General features: G+C 36.0%; 1 protein-coding gene across 7 annotated transcripts in view; it reads right to left on the bottom strand.

Annotated features, from left to right (window-relative positions):
* MAK (male germ cell associated kinase) overlaps window positions 1-20,455 on the bottom strand; it is a 78,575-nt gene that overhangs the window by 5,388 nt on the left and 52,732 nt on the right. For 6 of the 7 annotated variants that reach the window (XM_078153611.1, XM_021009879.2, XM_021009886.2 and 3 more), the window contains 3 exons: window positions 4,629-4,760; window positions 2,704-2,778; window positions 1,588-1,707 (listed from right to left, as the gene is read on the bottom strand). In XM_078153611.1, coding sequence (XP_078009737.1) covers window positions 1,588-1,707; window positions 2,704-2,778; window positions 4,629-4,760 — 327 coding nt within the window. The remainder of the gene's footprint in view (window positions 1-1,587; window positions 1,708-2,703; window positions 2,779-4,628; window positions 4,761-20,455) is intronic. The other variant, XM_021009883.2, reaches the window with a different exon arrangement.

Here is a 20,455-nt window from a genome sequence, read left to right as displayed (position 1 = left end):
AGCTCTTTAGTTTTTGAACCAAAGGATGGCAGACAAAGATGCTAGTTTTAGACCCAGGGGTGAAGCATAGCTATATATATCTATTTCTCTTTTTCCTCCTTTTTCACTGGAAGCAGAAAAGAAAAGAACTTAGAGCAGGAAGCCAGAGGATCTTTTTTTTTTTAAAGCAAGAGTGGTTATCTAATATGTTAATAATTATAGACAGGAGAGGAACCTTCCTCGTTATCTAGACTAATCCATTACTTAACAGGTGAAGAAACTGGGTCCCAAAGAAGCGAGGTGATTTGTCCAAGGTCTTTCTTTTGATAAGTTTTGAAACTTTCAATCAGTGGTTTTGATAAAGACCATAAGCAGAAGGATTAGTGTTCTGGAGGAACTAGAAGGTCAAACTGTACCAGATGCTAGAGTCAAGTGCAAACCCAAAGAAAGTTTTAACTCTAAATTAAGATAGAAGGATGAGTTAATAAGGTTAGAAATTCTGATTAGAGTCAATGTATAATATTTGGGGCAGGATAAACGGACTTCCTGCAGAAATAATGAATTATGTTTTAGAGTAGATTTTTGAAAAGTGACTGGATTTCAGAGTTGGAAGGGACATCTCAAAGACCATCCAGCTCAAACTATACATGAACATGAATCCCCCTTCTACAACATCCCTATCTGACTAGGTATCATCTGTTCTCCTCTTGACCAGTTTTAGGGATGGGGAACTCACTGCTTTCCTAGGCAGACTACTCCACATCTGTACTGCTATAATTGGGAAGGTTTTTTCCTCATATCAAGCTAAAATATGCTTTTTTTGCTATAAAAGTACCACTTTAATGTATGCTTAATTTTATACGTAAAAGTGTAGAGGTTTTTTTTTTTTTGGCTAAGCAATGGGGTTAAGTGACTTGCCCAGGGTCACACAGCTAGTAAGTGTTATGTGTCTGAAGCCAGATTTGACCTCAGGTGTTCTTGACTCCAGGGCAAGTGCTCTATCCACTGTGCCATCTAGCTGCCCAGTGTTGAGAATTTATGATTAAATCTAAGTGACCTCAAACACAGAGGCTCCATCTTGAACCACAGACAAAGCTTATGCCCTGAAGCTGGATGGCCAAGGAACACTATTGCCGCCTGGTATAAGGGGTAACTTTTTTTTTTTGAGGGAAGAGAAGACCCTCTGAGGGCTAACTCTGGAAAATAAAAGTCATCGGATGTCTGGATTTCACAGCTTTTGTGTACTAAGGGATGTGGATATAGAGAAAAGCCACTTAATTACGGGATCTTGAGCAAAATCTCCTCACCTCTCTGGGTTTCTGTTTCTTTACTGGTGAAATGTGGGGAAGGGGGTTCTTTCCAGTTCTAAATCCTGTGATCTCCTGAAGCCTATTGTGAGACCCAGACCAACCTATTAGGGGTTGCCCAGAACAAGGGACCTTTTGCTAAGGAACAAACAGAACTCTGTTAGCAAAGTAGTGACTGAATCAATGTAAACAAACTTAAAATGAACAAAGGGCTTTTGATTTGTCCAAGTGCTTTTAGCCTCCACGAAATAGCAATTATATAATCTGTAGCTTAAAATTTACATAGTAGGACACTTCTTACCTGAAGTCGTGGGACCAAGAGGTGCTAAGTGTATCCTTTGGCCAGCTGAGCCAACTTCTTTTTTGTGAAATGAAGGGATATATCCTGGCTGATTATAAGTAGTATAACTTCCAAATTTTCCTATTGACATAGTATGAAGTTTTACAGTCAGATTATGGACAAGCCAAAAACATTTTAGGATGATTTTCAATAGGGAGTATATTAGGACAACAAACTAGACAGAGATGTTCATAATTTTCAAGCATTATTATTATCAAAAGTATAAAATTTACACTTGCACATTACCTCATCTAGTTAAGTTACTTTTTAAACATGGCTGTGTGTACTAAGTAGAACTCTTTTATCTGCATTGGCAAAAATATAAAATATAATAGCTTTATAATTCAAATATAATAGTTTTTATATTTTTTAGCTGAATTAGATTTCTTTGAACAGCCATCATTTAATATGGGAAAATAGGGTAGAATATGTGGAAAGATTTGTCAATCACAGAATTACTGCTATTGTATCCAACAATATTTATTTCCTCAAGATTGTTTCTAGTTAAAGCACCCCTCTTCTCTATCCCTTCCCTATCTCCCTCTGTGCCACATTTCCTTCTGTCTTCCAATCCTATCTCTCAGAAGCAGATCTATTCTCTTCCCAGGTTATTATGGTCTTGGATGTCTTGCAGGGAAGGGAGGGAAGAGATTATGGAAGGAAAAGAGACTGAGAAGAGAAAGGAGAGAAAGACTGAAAGGAGACATTAAACAAAACCAATGAAGCTTCCTTCCTTCCCCCTGTCCAAGGATTTTACAAGAGGGATTATTATTTCATTATTTCCAGACTCTTCTTTAGCAATTCCTTTACTGAGAAGAGAAGTGAAGGAGACACTCTTTAGTTTTGTATTAAATGATACAGAAGGGCTCTAGCCATCTAGCCAATCTCATTGTAAGAGCTCAACAGACAAAAATTAGCTATCTAAAGTTAATGAAAAAAGCCTGGTTGCTTTATGAATGGTTGAAATGTGAAGTCTATGTAGCGGTAAGCCAGTTTTGAGTACAAAGCAAGCAGAGAAAAGAAAAATTAACAAATACAATTAACAAAATACACCAACCTCTAATAACCAAGTATTACCTTTTGCTTCCTCTATTTTTTCAGGTAACATTTCTTTGCATGATAGCTTTTCAATTGGTTTAATTATGCTTTCTTCTATAGGGAAGGCAGATGAAAGGAAAGAATGAACAGAATGAAATGTGGAACAGTCCACATCACCAACCAGCTGCTGGACATCTCCAAATAGATAACTAGTAGGCATATAAAAGTCAACATATCCCAAATGGAACTCATTACCTTCATCTTCTAAACTTTGCCCTCCATTAGACTTTCTTATTTCTGCGGAGGGCACCATCCTTCTAGTTATACAGGCTTACAACCTCAAAGTTATCGTTAATTATTCATTCTCGCTCATCTCTGTATTGAATCAGTTGCCAAATCTTGTAAATTCTATATTCATATATTTCATATCTGGCCTTTCTTTCATTCACATGGCCACTCCCCTATTCAGGACCTCATTAATTCTCATCTGGACTATTACAACAGTCTCCTAAATCAGTACATTTCTTAACTGTAGCCTCTCCCCTCTGTAATTCATCATTCATATAATTCCCAAAATAATCTTCCTAATGCACAGATATGGTCATGTTATTCTTGCTCAAGAATCTTCAATGGCTTCCTATTGCCTCTAGAATGAAATACAAACTCCTAGGTAGGAATTAAAGCCCTTCACAGTCTGGCTCTAGTTTACCTTTCCACACTTATTTTCATATTACTACATTTCATACACTGTACATTTTAGCCAAACTGTGTGTACTTAAGTAGAACTCTTTTATCTGCATTTTTCTACAAATCTGTATTCTATCTCCCATATTTGTGCCTATGGATGTCCTACATAAACTCACCTTAACCCCATTCCTAGAATCCTTAGTTTCCTTTAATCTCAACTTAAATACCCCCTCCTAAGGTGGTGGTTTTTAACCTTTTGTCTTTTCATGGACCCATTTAGCAGTCTGGTGAAGCCTATGGAACCTTCTCAGGGTAATGTTTTTAAAGGCATAAAACACAGGATTACAAAGAATTTATTATATTATATTGAAATGTAGCTATCAAAATATTTTCTTAAGAATAATAAGTTCATGGACACCAGGTAAAGAACCCCTAACCCAAGGGAAGCATTTCATGGTCCCAGTGTTGTTAGTGCTCTCTCTGGCCTCAGATTATATATCACAATCACGGCATATGGTGTCCCCCAGTGACACATTAGCTTCTCGAGGGAGTGACTTTGTTCTTTTTTGTCACTGTATCCCTAAGCACCTAGCGTAGCACCTTATTCATCAGAGACATTTAATAAAGACTTATTGAATGAATGAATGAGTTTTGAAAAAGATAAAGAAAAGTCAACCTTTGAAAACAAGTGAGTGTCCTTGGGGACAAGTCTGATGTCAGTTCTCTATGCAGTAAGTAACCACAGCAGATGTTATTTTCAATTATACTCTTGTTTACTAATGAAGAAGCAAAGAGTATGATTGGTAATAACTTTGAAGATGAATTGCTTCATATTGACCACTAATGGAAAACACCTGAGTAAAATCAAAATGCTACAATCTTTTATTTATTTCTTTGGACACATATAATTGCTTCAGTGTGGGGAATTCCCTTCACTGATGCACACTGGCAACTCTTAAGGAGTTGCTTAGAGTACTGAATGATCAAATGACCTACCTATGGTCACAATGGCTAGTATGTGTCAGAGGCTAGGCTTGGACCTGAGGTTTTCCTGACTCCTAAGCTGGCTCTTTATGCCCTGTTGGCTCTAGACTGACATCTAATCAGTATAAAATGGTTGACTAATCATCACACAGCTAAATCTTAAAAGCTGAAGCTGGTGCTTTGACTTCATTCCAAAATATCTCTGTATATAGTCCATGTTCTAAAATCTTGCTAAGGCAAAAAATCCTAGGGAAAAAATGGGGGAAATATTTGAGTGTGATCTCCTCCTTTACCTGCATTAGACCTGTTGAAAGCAAGTCCTGCACCAATGGGCCCCAGTGGTTTGGAAAATATTGAATTATTCCAGGTATATGGATTTCCTTCTTTTCCATGGGTCAACAAAGACACATTCTTAGGATTGACACCTTAAAAAGGCAAGACAGTAATTTCAAAGGTTAGAAGATAAACATAACTGTTGAAGAATGATAAAACAAGCACTCTCAAACCAAGAATGGAAAGAATTTTAGGTTAAAATGTTTTCAGGTATTGAAAACAGTGTCCTCACTTTGTTTTTGAACAATGAATGCTACCATGTTAACTTTATATATATATATATATACACACACACACACACACACATATATATATATATACACATATATAGTTAACAATAACTAATGTTCTAGAAATATTCAAATAGCACTTTGTAAAAATAAAATATTTTAAGATGTTATTAGCACTGGTCCCTGAGTAAAAATGTTAAACTCTGATAAAATTCCTTGAAAAAATTCAATTGCTGAAATTATTTTTTTTAAATGATGACAATTTGAAATTACTTAATGGATTTTAGTTCATTAAAAATACAAGCAGTATTCTCTTAGCTGCAGTAGTCAGCAAGAATTGTTTTTGTAACTCTTTTACAGAGATTTGAAAAAAATGACCTTCCTGACTTTAATTTTTTATGAATTTTTTCCCAATTACATGTAAAAACAATTTTTAACATGTTTTTTTTAAAAATCTGAGTTCTCTCCCATCCCTTCTTCTTTCCCCTCTCCTTGAGATAATAAGTAATTTGATATAGTTTATAGATATCTTGCTGATTCTTTTCAATGCAGATGATAGTACTGGCAGATTGAGCATCAGAATCAGTTGGAAATAATTTCAGAAGCCATCTAGTTTAGCCCACAGCTGAATAGGAATAACTGGAAAGTGGTCCTCTAGTCTTTGACTAAAGATCTCCAGGAAGCAGGAACTTACAGCTACCCAAGTAAGCTCATTCCATTTTTCGACAGCTCTAATGGTAAGGAAGTACTTCCTTTCATCACACTAAATTTGAAGCTTCCACCAGTCACTCCAGTTCTGCACATTAGGGCCAAGCAGAACAAATCTTTTCTTTTTTCCACTTGACAGCCCTTCGAATAATTGAGATAACAATCATATCCCACCTAAGTCTTTTTTCTCTTCCAGGCTAACCATCTTGTGTTCCTTTGATTTTTACATGGAATAATCTCAAGGCCTTTTTCTATGCTTTAGAGCTCTACTGCTTGTCAACGTCCTTTCCAAATGAGGCATTCAGAGTTAAATATAATACTTCAAATGTGGCCTGGCCAGGTCCCAGTACAGCTGGATTGTTACCTATGCAGTTTGATGTCATCCTTCTCTTACGGCACTCCAAGATCACGTTAGCTTTTTTGGTTGGCATAACACACTGAACTAAAAGCCTTAGGTCTTTTTCAGGCAAAATTGTTATCTAGATGTATTTTCTTCATCTCGTACTTGTAAAGTTATTTTTGGAACTTAAATGCAAACTTTATATTTACTCTTGTTAAATTTAATCTCAGTAGATTTGATGTAGTTTTCTAGGCTGTAAGAATTTATTTTGATTCTCTTTCATCCAGTGTTAGGTATCTCTTCTAGTATGCTGTAACTGCCAATTTGGTAAACAATGTCATCTATGCTTTTATCTAATCATTGACAAAATCCAATCATTTTATCATTGAGAAAAATGTTAAAACAGTACAGAGTTAGGTACAAAATCCTGGGGCATTCCAGAGGAGATATTCTTCCAAGTTGACATGGACCCATTAATAACTATTCTTTGGCTTTGGCCATTCAGCTAATTCCAAACAACCTAATTGTATCATCTAGTCCATCTCTTTGCATCTTTTCCTCAAGAATAGCATAAGAAGCTATGTCAAATACATTGCTAAGATAATTTAGGTAAATTACATTAACAACATCTCCCTGATATACTAAATCAGTAAAATTGTAATAAAAACATTTTTGGTCTGATATGACCCATTTTTTGAGAAACAAGATGGGTTCTTTTTGATCGCTTTTTTTTCCTAGATGTTAACTAACCATCTTTTAATAACATATTCCAGAATTTTGCCTGGAGTTGACTTCAGTCTCACCGGCAAACATTAGTTTGCAAACATTATTGTTCTCTCCTTTTTGAAAATTAGAACATTTGTCCTTTTCCAGTCCTGCTATTTTCCGTAACCTTTCAAAGATCACAGATAGTGGTTGAACAATAATATCTGTCAGTTATTAAAATACCCTAGAATGGAGTTTATCTGGGCAAAGTGACTTGAACTATTCAAGAGCAGCTAGGTCTTTACTATGTCCCTAATTACTTGGTGCAGTGACCACCAACTCCAAAAGGTGCTTGGTGTGGCACTGGCCAAGCCAAACTACCTACTTTCTTGAAGCACTTGGGACAGTTGGTTGCCAACTGCCCTATGTGGGGCAGGTAGGTGACACAGTGGATAGAGTGCCAGCCTTGGAGTCAAGAGGACCTACATTCAAATCCAGCCTCAGATACTTACCAGCTATGTGACCCTGGGCAAGTCACTTCTTAGTTTCCTCATCTATAAAATGAGCTGGAGAAGAAAATGGCAAACCATTTCACTGTCTTTGCCCAGAAAACCCCAAATAGGGTCAGGAAGAGTAGAACACAACTGAAAATGACTGAACAATAAATCCACCCCTACATGAGTGCTGTCAGGTCCTTATGTCTGAGTTTTGGGGTAGGCCTGTGTGTGAATACATCCACTAAATAACTTAGCTCATTTGCCCTCACTCACAATTTCCTTTCTGCCCCTTTGAGCTGTGCTTCATTAAATCACCTCTACTGATGTCATTACTTTATAAAAGTTTTAGTCAAAGTAGTAACATAAAGAAAAGCATGTCAATGGCACTGTATTACTTAGTCACAAGAACCACAAAAAGCAATTTTCATTCAGTTCCTGCCCCAAACCCCAAATCTAAAAACTCCACTCAGGTGGCCATATGTTTCTCTGACCGCCAATGAAGGCCTGGGTCAGTCTTGGCTCTCATTAAAACAAGAACTAGATATGTGTAGTTGATCCACAACTGGTTTAGAGAGAACTAGACACACTTAAGGTTTCTTTCTAGTTTCTATACTGGTCAGCGAGTTCCTCATGCATCCATATCAGTCTCTTTAGACAATTCTCTTTTTCCTTATCAGAACTGTTCTGAATTTCATTCTTGAGAATTTCCAATCTCTTTGACTTTCTCTGTATAAGGGCTCTTATTCCATGGAATTTTACCTATCATTTTCGCTTAACCTTTGAAACCTGCCCTTTCAAAAATCCAAGATACATGTCAAACTAGTCCTGACTCTCCTCCACCACAAATTTTAAGGTGGAGTAAGTGATCACTATCCCACAAGGTTCTCTTCATTTCTATTCCAGCAATCAGTTCCTCCTGGTTAATGAGGCAAATCTAGAATAGAAGTTCTTATCTTAGTTCTAGGTTTTGAAGGATAAAATTATCATCAAGGTAAAATAAAATATTAGCTACTCTGATTTTGTCAGAGAGAGAGACAGAGAGACAGCGAGAGCCCAATCACAATATCACTACCTTTGTGTTCATCCAAATACATTCCCTACTCAAGTTTCTAGATTTTCCTGCATGAATACAACATCTTAATATAATAATACAATATACAAGGAGAGACAGAGGATAGAGTTAGCTTTAAATTCAAGAAAACCTGGGTTTCAGTTCTGCCACTGCCATACACTGATTCTGTGATCATGGGCAAGTCACTTAACCTCTCAGGATCCTCAGGCAATTCTTCTAAGACTATAGGTTGCAAAGAAAGTACTAATCTGCCTTGGTAGGAGGAAATTCCTTACTGGGAGATTCTTATGCTTTTAAAACCATAGGTCTAGTCTAAAAGAATAAGGTTTACTTTACAGAAGCATAGTCTACTTATGGATCTCAATCCACCACATCTCAGTGATATTACTTACAAAATCCAATTTGCTTTCTTGAATTAGAATCTTCTAGGTCATCTTGCTTGCTACCCAGACTTTGTGCATTTGTACATAGAACACTGAAGCAATGGGTTTTACTCCTGGCTCCTTTTTTGGATTTTGTCTCCTGTGAGCTTCTGGGTATCTCTGCTCTTCATTCCATACTGTAACTACTGTCTAGAAGGGTTAGGGAGGCAGTATTTCTCCCTTCCTTTTCAGTTTCAAGGTTTTTTTAAAATTATTATAAGATCTGCTAGATTCCTAGCAAACGTGCTTCAACGCTTTAAGAGAGCTATGATTTTTACTAATTGAGTATTCCCTTCAACAATGCTGATCACAACCCATTCACAATTTTGCAAACTGTACGAATTTTGTTTCTGTCCTCTCATAAATCCTCCAAAGGGGATCTACCCAATATCCTAGAGGCCTTTCTGAAGGCCCTTTAACATTCCATGAGTACCAGCACAGTATGATCCATTCTTTTGATGTATCAATAACCTGCCTCCTTTTCTGGCCAGATGTTTTTTTGGCAATATTTATCATATTGCTTCTTATGCTCAAGGTCTCATTGATAACGTCCTTCTGTAGCTTATTTATGGACACCAAATGTTTCTGTTACCCTTTAGGTCTTGTGAAATTTGATTCTTTTGTAGACTGCAGTGTCTCAAGATTGAGAGAGATACAAATGACTTGAGAAATACCAGTGTTAAAAAAAAAAAAGATAGGAGTTTGTGCCAGGATATAGCTTGGGACTTCTGAAAGGAGATCAATTTCCAAATGCAATGTATTCCAGAATCTTCTTCCTGTTTACTTCTGGGTCCAGCTAGTGTTCCTATCCAAGACATTTATACAGGTAGACTAATCAAATGAGCTGCCCATCCAACTACATATCATAGTCTGGATAGGAACCATTCCCCAGCTATTTATTTTTTCCCACATATATTATGAGGCTGACCCCTTTTCAATCATTGTGAATATCACTGAAGTTCTATAATATTCTATTAAATATTTTAAATTATTTTTATTATAAACATAAAAATGAACAAAAAGGAAGAAAAAAAAGTAAAAAAAAAACCCTCCACAGCATTAAAAACTGGGAAGAACAAAATCAATGAACAATCAACAAGCAAAGAAAATGCTTTTACTCTGTTATCTCCTCAAATCTTTCTTAAGTATGTTCCATTAATTCTGGCTTTCTTTTCTTTCTTTTATATAGTTATAGTCAATTTACATCTTGCTTTGTATCACTTCATACAAGTCCTTATGTATTACTGGCATTTATCATTATAATAGAACCTTAATATTCCATTATACTAACAAGCCCTAATTTATTTAAAGCTCTGTAATTTTCTGGGGCTTGCTACAATCAGCATAATATCATTGCACAAATCCCTCTTACATATATTTGAATTCTTCACAGGATATCTTTCATGAAAGTGGTGAGCACTTTTTCAAAGAGCATATGTTGCTTTTATAAACCTTTTTCATATTAATAATCAGAGGGCCGGAGAACAAAGTCATTTCCTTAGTTACAATGACCAAGGAACTATTTATGATCTTAACACATGCATGGGAAACCCTTTGTTGGGAGACGTTAAGACTGTGTTTTATTCTACCAATTCAAATTTTTTATAATAACAAACACAATGGGATCTTGTAATCTCTAAATCCATCAGTAACCTGTGACTCTAATAGGGTTTTAATGTACAAAAACTGTTTGCAAAAGTCACTTTGTTAACTTTTCATCTATCTTAAAAGGATAATCTCAGTATGTATGAAGATTGTTTTCATATTTTTTTGGAAACGGGTAAGTAGATATATGGACTGGTAGTTACTAATGTCCTCTGCATTACATGTCCATGATTTTTCTAATTATTATAGATCTTTCCCTCTTGCAGACATCTTAAAATTTTATCACACTGGTTTCAAAATTAAGTCACTTCCAGATACCTTCTTTATTTTATATGATCCTTCTAATTCTTTTATTTCATCTTCTTTAGGATTATGCTGTTAGAGACCAAATATGATCATTCCATTGTTATCAATGATGAAAACCATGAACAAGATGATCTATTTTGTGTCTGTTTGTCATGTTCCTTTTAAGTTCATCTATAAATGTTCTTGTGACCACCTGCCTTAGTTTGGCTTCATGCCAAGCTTTTTGCAGATGTTTTCCCCTCCATTGCCTTTTGTTGTTTTGTGAATTAATAATGTTGAACCATCTTCCTTTGTAACATTTTGAAATTCAGTTTATAATCTAAGCTGGTGTAGTTTTTGGCTGCCACGTTTCTCCTCTCATCAAAAAGTCTAAAATCTTTGTTGCCTGGAGTGCTTCATTGGCTCTTCCGACTTTCTTGTTATAGTAATTTCTTCACATTGGTTAAAATTCTGTGGATAATGAATATATTAGTAGATGTCAATGTCTTTTCCTTTATCTGTTTTCCATTTCCTGGCATCCAAAGATCATCTAAATAGGTCAGATTGGATTTACTGTAACTGCATATAGTATTTTCTTCTCATTTTTCCTTTATTCTAATTTGATGTTAATTTTGACCTTTGCTCTAATAAGTCAATGCATATGTGACTTACACATTGATAATCAGTCATTTCTTTGTTTAGATATTGTCAATTTCACTTTGAAAAAATTATGTTCAGTGTTTGCCATTTCTAGTGCCATTCAGCTATCTTCATAAAGAAAGTAAATTATTATAATGTATAGGCATAAGGCCACTGAGTAGACTGTAAGCCTTTGGGCCCTTTTGTTTCAGTCCAGTAACTGACATCTGATGGACTTCTGAGTTCTCTGCTACCAACTACCTCTTTCATCTTCGTTTTCATGATAGTTCTTTCTATAGTGGTTCTATTGTTTTGACAGTTTCTTCTCTGTTTCCTTTGCTGGAGTATCATCAGTCTCTCCTGAGTCTCTGTTCAGTGCTCTCTTCTCTTCGCTATGCTCTCTCCTTTGATGATCTTGTTAGTTCCCAAAACACCTTTACTTAAGTAATGCTTACATTTATCTATAGATCTGCTCTTTCTCATCCTCTCTTCTGACCTTTAGATCTATATTATCAATTGTCTACTGGACATTTCTTCCTGGATGTTCTATAGGAATCTCAAACTCAACATGTCTAAAATAGAGCTAATTATCCTTTCTTATATACGCAACCCTCTTATAAACTTTTTTCTAATGGGGGTAACTGCTATCTTACTCACAAAGATTCATACTTTGGGGTCATCTTTGACTCTTCTATCTCCCTCACCCCTCCTCCATATCCAATCAATTATTAATTCTACATCCATAATATTTCTTACATCTGTCTACTTTTCTCTGGCCACAAGGCTACTACTCTAATTTAGATCCTCATCACCTACAAGCCAATGTAGTAAGAGCTTTCTAATTTATCCCACTGTCCTCAGCTTCATGGCTCTCCAATCTAGCCATGTAGCTGCAAAAATAATCTTTCCAAGGTACTTGTCTGATTATGTCAATTCCCTGCTCAAATATCTACAGTGGTTCTTTGTTGCCTCTAGGTTTTAATAGAGAGTCATTTAAAGCTCTCTACAATTTGGTTCCAACCTCGAGATAACAATATATTTGCCTAGAGTCATGCAAACATAATGAAAAGGGCTGTAAATTGAAAAGGAAGGAAAAAGAGAGAAACTTGCCTAGCTATATTAGTTACCTACATCAGTTAGACTATAGCTCCAATATAAGTAGAAGGATAGCAGGAGAAACATTCAGAGGTTTTCAGGAGACAATTTAAGAAAGGAATCAGCGATGAAACCTATGCTTTCCAATACTTATAAACAAATGAACAAAGAATGTGTAAACAAAATGAAATAGAAATCTTAATGCAACAAGGAAAATTTTACCTCAGAAGTATAATGGAGACTTGTTGGGATGGGATCCATGACTTATGACTTTGGAAAGGCTTAACTTATTCAAAGGAAACAGGATAGGAGAAGGGAGCAAGTAGCATTGTATATTAAACAGGCCCATTCATGAAGAAATCCAGAAACCAGAATTGTGGGGAGCATCTCATCAAGATAATGGAGGCAAAAACAAAAGCAAACATTCTCACTGGACTACAGACCATCTAGACAGAAAGAGTAAAAAGATGAAATGAGGAGAAAAAAGCCTCACATGGAGGCATGACAAAATAGTGACAGAGGACTTTAATTGTCTAACATTAACTAGAAGTCTCTGTCCAAAGAAGAACAGCTAATTATTTCTTGCTTTTTCTTAATGAAAATTTTATCCTTCAAAAGTTGAAGGAAGCAATGAGGGAATTGTAATTCTATGCCTGATTTACATTAACAAGGAGGAACTGATTAACAAAAGTAGAAATGATGAGAATCTTGGGGGAGAAGTTTTAGAGGAGTTTGTGATAGAGTAAATAGATGACACATATCCTATATTTTAGGAAGGCAACTTTCAAAGAGTTCAGAGAAGTAATTGATAGGAACTTAACAAACTCAAATTATTCCAAAGAAGTTAGTCTTCCTTCCAAGGAAGGAAGCTCTGAATGATGAAATTCTGAAGACAAAATAATAATTATGACCATGATTGAGGGAACTTTCTAAAGAGACAGATAAGGAGGGTGGATGGGATGATGATCAGGATGTTGTCTCAACTGTCAAAAAATGAAGAGAATAGAGTTGGCAAGCTATTGGTCCAATAGCTTAACTCTAATTCCTGGGGAAATTCTAGAATGGATCATTAAAGAGATGGCTGATGAACATCTAGAAAGGTAAGCAGTGATTACAAAGAGCCATCATAGCTTCATCAAGTCATGTTACACTAACCTCATTTTTCTTTTTTACAGAATTAAATTACTAGAATTACTACACTAGTATGTGAATAGAATATTTGTGGATATAATGTGCCTGGGTTTTAGCAAAGCTTTTGATGAAGCTATTTTTATGGAGATAAGGATTAAATCAGAGGCATCAAAACATGTGGGCCAATGCCCACAGCACTCCCCAATGCAGTGGAATCAGATTAAAAGGTAATTAAGAAATATTTAACAAGATAAATAAGAATACAATATAGGAAATACTAATTTATGGTTTTCTAAGCCAATATACAGCTCACAAGGGATCCATTTCAATTTGAGTTTGATACCACTGCATTAGATAATAATACAATCAGATGGATTCTTAACTGGCTGGATGGCCAGATTCAAAGAATAGTTGTTAATAGTACAATACCAACTTGGCAGGAGGTCTTCAGTGAAATAACCCAGAGAGCCTGACCCTGTGTTAATATTTTTATCAAAACCTCTGATAAAGGTATAGATGACAAGCTCATTAAATCTGCACATGACACAAAGCTAAAAGGAATAGCTAACAAACTAGTTACCAGTCACATTACTTCCTCTTCATGCATCCTATTTTGTAGTCACTCAGTGGTCCCCTAGCTGTTCATGCTCTTCCTTACTAAAATTACACTGTATTTCCTTTGTGTATTTTTTTATGTTCACTTATTGGCGTGCATGTGATTTCTCCTCAGTAGTATTCCAGTTCCTGGAGGGTAAGGGTTTGATTTTTGTCTTTGTATCTCCAGCACCTAGTATGTTGCTGGCTACACAGTAGGTACTTAATAAATGCTTGAACTGAAATAAATTACATCAAATATTATTGCTGAATCACTGTCAACGGCCTCTGAGTGAAACTACTGCATAATTGTAATGCTTGAACTTAACCCCAAAGAAATGTTTGGGATGTATTTCTTTCTCTTCCTTGTAGATGTGGGGCCCTTTGGGAGTGAAATACTGTACTATTGTCAGTGATTGTTAACATGTTTGTAGATTTTATTGAACTGTTTTCTTTCACTCTCTTTTGGGGAAACCTTTGTTGCAAGTGATAGCTCCATGAGTGGAAGAGAATAGGACATATTTGGAAATGAAGGGGGTGTAACAAAAAGTATCAAAATTTTTAAAAAGAAAAATAGTGGAGCACAGAAGAGCCACTTGAAAGGAAAGATGTCCCAATAAAAAAAATAAAGAAATGTAAGTGTGATGTCAATTCCTGACAAAATTCTAAAATTATGATTAGAGAGATAAATAGAAGTAGTGATCACAAAGAGTTAGTCTGGCTACATCAAAGACATCCCAGACTAATATTTTCTTTTTGACAGTTTAAAATAGTGGGTTGGAAATGGTATAGTTCAAGTTTACAGTACCTAGATTTTTTTTTTTGACTAGGCAATGTAGTTAAGTGACTTGCCCAGGATCACACAGCTAGTAAGTGTTCCTAGCTGCACCTACAGTACCTAGATTTTAGCAAAACACTCAATAAAGTATTTCTTGCAACTCTTGTTGATGAGATAGAGGAGAAGTGGACTAGACAAAAAGTTAGTTAGGTAGATGAAAAAGCAATTGAATGTCCAGGCTCATTAATACTTCAACGTCAGTTTGGAAGACAGTCTTTAATACAGTGATAATTACTTTTCCCTGTGCTACTGAACATTTTTACCAAAGGCATAGATGGTATGGATATTGAATTTCTAGGTAACATAAACATAGCAGGGCTAATTAGCCTCTTCTGTGAGTCAGGATCCAGAAGATCTTGAAAGCCTAGAATGTCGGGCCAAATCTAACAGAGCCTTCCTTTCCCCACCTCCAAATCTCTACACAGGTTGTTTCCCATGCCTTGAAAACTCTTCCTCCTTACCTCCACATCTTACAACTTCTAGCTCCCCTCAGGGCGCAGTTCAAATGCCAGCTTTCAGAGGTTTTTCTTGATTTCCCTAGTTGTTAGTGCCCCTACCCAAATCACTATGTATTTGTTTTATATCTATCCTGTGGTATATTTGAGATTATATGTAAACATGCTATATGCCTCTAGCAGAATGTAAATTGTCTCACTCTTGTATTTGCATCCCCAGAACCTAGCACAGCCCCTGACGCATAGTAGGTCCCTAATAAATGTGTTGATAAGATTAAATGTAATAGGGAAAAATGTTAAATTTTATACAAGTTCAAGAGGTCTACTTCACAAGTATAAGATGGGAGAGGCATGACTAGATGGCAGTTTGTCTAGGCCAGGGGTGGGGAACCTGAGGCCTTGAGGCCACACGTGGCCTTCTGACTGAGTCCAAGTTTTACAGAACAAATCCTTTTATTAAGGGGATCTGTTCTGTGATGTTTGGGTTCAGTCAAAGGGTCACACTTGAGGACCTAGATGGCCACATGTGGCCTTGAGGCCGCAGGTTCCCCAGCCCTATCTAGGCCCTAGACTCTAGGGGTTTCAGTGGATTGAAAGTGGCACTGTGGATAGAATGTTGGCCTTTAAGTTAGGAAGACTGGAAGTTGAAACCTTCCTCCCACTTACGAAGCGTGTGACATTGTCAGTAACTTACTTGTAGCCTTAGTTTGCCCATCTATAAAACTGAAATACCTCCTATGGTTGTTGTATTAAATGAAATAATTTATGTAAAATGATTACATTTTACAAACCTTACAAACCTTACAGCACTATGTACCCGCTTATTGTTGTTGTTATTATATGTGTCAGAGTGAGATAGGGTAGACAAAAAAAGCTATTACTCTCTTAGGTTGCATTAAGAAGTATGGTGTCCAAAATGAGGCGGTAGTTGTTCCTTTATATTGTCCTACAGTTAGACCACATCTGGAGTGTTCTAGTCAGTTCCAGGTACCACAATTTTTAGAAAGGGCACTGACAAACTACAGTGTACCCAAAGGAGGGCAATCAGGATAGACACTGGGCCCTAGGTACTATGCCATATGAGGACAGTTGAAAAGAAATGGTATTATTAGACTGAAGAATTGGGGCAGAGGATGAAGGACAGATATATGACAACTATTTTCAACGACTGTCACATGGAAATGGGTTCGACTTGTTTTGCTTGCTCAGAGAGGCAGAGTTAGGTTTCATGTAAGGACAAACTTTCGAATGACCAGAGCTATCCAAAAGTGGAATGGATATTGGGTACCCCCTTGCTGAAGATCTTCAAGCAGGATGACCACATGTCACATATATTGTAGAGAAGATTCTTGGTCAGGAACAGATTCTACTACATTGCTTTTGAGGTCCCTTTCAACTCTTAGATTCTGTGTGAGAGACAGAAAGAAGTTAGGTATCGTATCTTAACACATAGGTAGAACATTGTTAGAGTTATAGCTAGAGATCATAAGTAGTCCAGACCTCTCCTTTTAAAAATTCAAAACCTACAAGCATGTTGATTTTATTTCATTCAAATATTATGACAGTGTTGTACTTGAAATGATTATTTTAACTTTCTGGAACTCAGACTGAAGAAACTGAGGTCCCAATGAAAATCTTAAAAGCTGAGCATCATTTTCTATAAACTAGTCTTAGAAGAGAAAGGATATCTGTTCTCCTTCCCTATGATCAGGTTAAATTATACAAGAGAACCATGGTTTGTAAAATGAAAATCCCCATATGATAAGTTTTTTATTTGCAGAATTGAAGTGGTGTTCCTGATTTCTTTGTGTGTCTACAGGTGCTAGCACTCCAAATCCAACAACAAACATTTATTAACCACCTATTACGTGCAAGGCACTGAAGACACAAAAAATGTAAGTGAAATGATTCCTGCTCTCAAGAAATTTCCACTCTAGCTCAAGGAGAAAAACTCATTCTCAGGTAGATTGGGAGACAGCAACACTAATGGCATTTCTGATGTAGGCATTTCCACAGAATGTGGAAGAACCTACAGGGGATTTTCATTGAGTTTCACTCTTCAGAAAAGGTATTCTTGAATGGAAAACATGAGCTGTTGGGCTACCTTTATAGCAAAGTAGGGTTGTGCTTCCTTGTCATCCCTTGGTACAGCCCTGGGTTTCATAGCATGACCAGTGCCTGAATACAGCCTTCTTTGTAAATAATGCTAATTTAAAGCAATAGTATCAGAATCTCATCTTATTTAACACAATGGCATCCACTAATTTATCAAAAGGAAAGGAAATAAGTATTTACATAGCACCTATTACGTGCCAGGCAGTGTGCTGAGCACTTTTTACAAATATTATCTCATTTGATCCTCACAACAACCCTTAAAGGGAAGTACTATTATAATCCCCATTTTACATTTAAAGAAATGGAGGCAAACAGAGGATAAGTGACCTGCCCAGGTCTAACAGCTAGTAAGTATCCTGAGACCGGATGTGTACTCAGGTCTTTCTGATTCTAGGTCTAGTGCTCTATCCCACCAGCCAGACACTGGTCAGGCATAACTAATTTTCAGTTAGATAGAGAATTAGAAAAACTTTATAATAAGTATTTTATGATTCAAAAAACATCAGTGTTATAAATACCTTTTGCAGTGTTGAATTTATGGATTAAATGAATGAAAGGTACACCTGCTATTATTATAAAGAAAAGCAAGTCAACCAAGGGTGCATGAATTGTTACTCTAAATGATATTGTCATTGTGATATTTTGACTCTATAAAGTTGAATTAAAATGAGCTAAAGAAATCACTTCTAATTTTTTAAAATGCTACATAGAATAGAGGTTTTAAGGTAAAAGAAGATCTGTTGGAAAAATTTTAAAAATGATTATCATCAATCTTCTCTGTAACACTGCAGTCTCCTTTCCAAATTCAGAGAGAATAAACCATGGTGCTTATTGTCCTCAGCAGAATCTCCAAGCTCTTCTCTAATGACCTAAAATGCCACTTTCTGTACATCAAGGGCACTGTATTCAGGATTGTTCTAGTTTATGTGCACATTTTCCATAACTATCTGGATATTGGGATAGTGTAACAAGTACAAGGTTTTATCACCATTGAAATTTCACAGAACTGAATTAAGATATCTTTTCTAGAGATTTTTATTTCCACTTCTTTATTTTTATATACGTAACTTGTTGCACCCTACTATTCCTACTCTGTATTTATTTACACTTTGAAATATTGTATGCTCACAATAGGTTTCAGGGAATTCACAGATATAAAATCAAAAGAATTAGAAGAAGAGTCCTTATAAATCATTTAGCCCAACTTTTATCTTTTAGATGAGGGAAATCAAGATTCAGAAAAGTGACTTGCCTAAGGTCACATAGCTGGCAATTAGAAGGAACCTCAGAATTCACTTAATCCATCCCCTTATCTGAAGCATGAATGTCCTCTATGATAGTATTGCTGAAAAATGGTAATCTAGCCTCTGTTGAACACTTTCAGTGTCATGAACTCATTGCTTTCTAACGCATCCTTTTCATACTGAGCTAAAATCTGTATTCTTGTAGCTACTTCTGTTAGGTTATAGATTTAGATATGGAAGAGATCTTAGAGGTCATCTAGTTCAAGTCCCTCATATTATAGATAAAGAAACAGAGACAAGAGAAGTGAAGTGAGTTACTGAGGTAACACAGGCATAAGTGGCAGAGGCAGGATTGAAGCTCTAGTCCTTTAATACTTAGCCTAGTAAACTTTCCTTTGCATAACAGGCCTTCTGGGACCAAACAGAATAAGATTAATCTTTGTTCTGCAAGAGAACCTTTCAATTAACTGAAGACAAAGTTCATGTTCCTTCTAAGTCTTCTGTAGGCTAACGAACACCAAAATTCTTTTAATCAATCCTAGGAAGGATTCACAATTTTAGTGTCAACCACTTTTGGACAGTGCAACTTGTTTATGGCTCTCCTTTAAAATGTGGTACCCAGAACTAACTACACCAGTCTAAAAACTCAAGGGTCCTGACTACTAACACAGTGTTCTTTCCAATATTTTCCATTATTTCCAAAAGCTTCTTTTATGGGATTAGCCCTAAAAGCATGGGCATCTCTCGTCTTTTCCTTAGATATTTTCTATTACCCTCCTGCACTAAAAAAAAAAGTCAGTGAGGAAGGAGAAGGGAATGTTAACCATGTTAAAATATAGACCATGCAGGTCATTCTTTTCTTTTTTGCTGAAATAAATGATTGGGAAAAGAAAAGAGGATTAAGGATTAAAAAGTCACATTTACAACATTTTAATGTGGTAAAATAAGGAAAGGAAGAGGAAGTAGAAAAGGAATAAGATTTGAAGGAAATAGAATAGGGAGGAAAGAGACTGGGGACAAAGGGTAAGAATAAGAACAGATGCCTTCCTTATTTCAGAATTAATCGACTATATTGAAATGTTAAATTTAGCTAAAAATATGTAATGAGAATTTAGTATATCCTTATTTTTAAAAAATAAATATACTATTTTAGGTCTTTAAAACATGTTGAAGACAAAGAAGAAGAAAAGTAGAAAAAAATTTGGGGAAACAAATTACAATTTGGAAAATGTTAGAAATTAAAGTAAATGATCTGGCTGAAAACACAGTGAAGACTGAGGAAAAAGGACAATGTTTAGAAGAGGAGAAAAGAAGCCATACAATGGTTTGCTTTGTTTCACAGAGAACTCACTTTATTTAATGTCTATGTCTATAGTTTTGTAAGACTGTTGACTCTTTCCAGCAGAAAAGTCATTTCTTTTCAAAATGTAGACAGATTTTGGCCATCTATGTACTCCAGGACCTCGAGGACTCAGGTAGCCAGCCAGCTATGGAGGAAGGGAAGCTTCCGAACTGCAAGGACATCAGTAAAACCCGCTGTCCTCAATGGACCTTTGGAGAAAATCAGGGGTTCTTGGAAATGGGGAGCTACTTCCCAAGGTCGAAAATTAGTACAAACAAGTTTGAGTGCGTTGTCCTAGGGAAGTTAATCCAGTTAATTTGTGGACAAGTTAATTACAAAAATTGACTGCAAATATATTCTGTAGATGTTATAGTCAATCCTCACCTTTATGACAATTTGGTCAAGATTTCTTCTATTACTCTTGGTAATTCTCTATGTCTCTTTTTCCCAAAGAAAATTAAGTTTGGGTC

This window comes from Phascolarctos cinereus, unplaced genomic scaffold (assembly GCF_003287225.1).
Source record: "Phascolarctos cinereus isolate Bilbo 61053 unplaced genomic scaffold, phaCin_HiC Scaffold_4;HRSCAF=312, whole genome shotgun sequence".
NCBI classification, from domain to species: domain Eukaryota; kingdom Metazoa; phylum Chordata; class Mammalia; order Diprotodontia; family Phascolarctidae; genus Phascolarctos; species Phascolarctos cinereus.
Note: the sequence above shows the minus strand (reverse complement) of the source record. Positions and strands in the feature narration are given on the sequence as shown.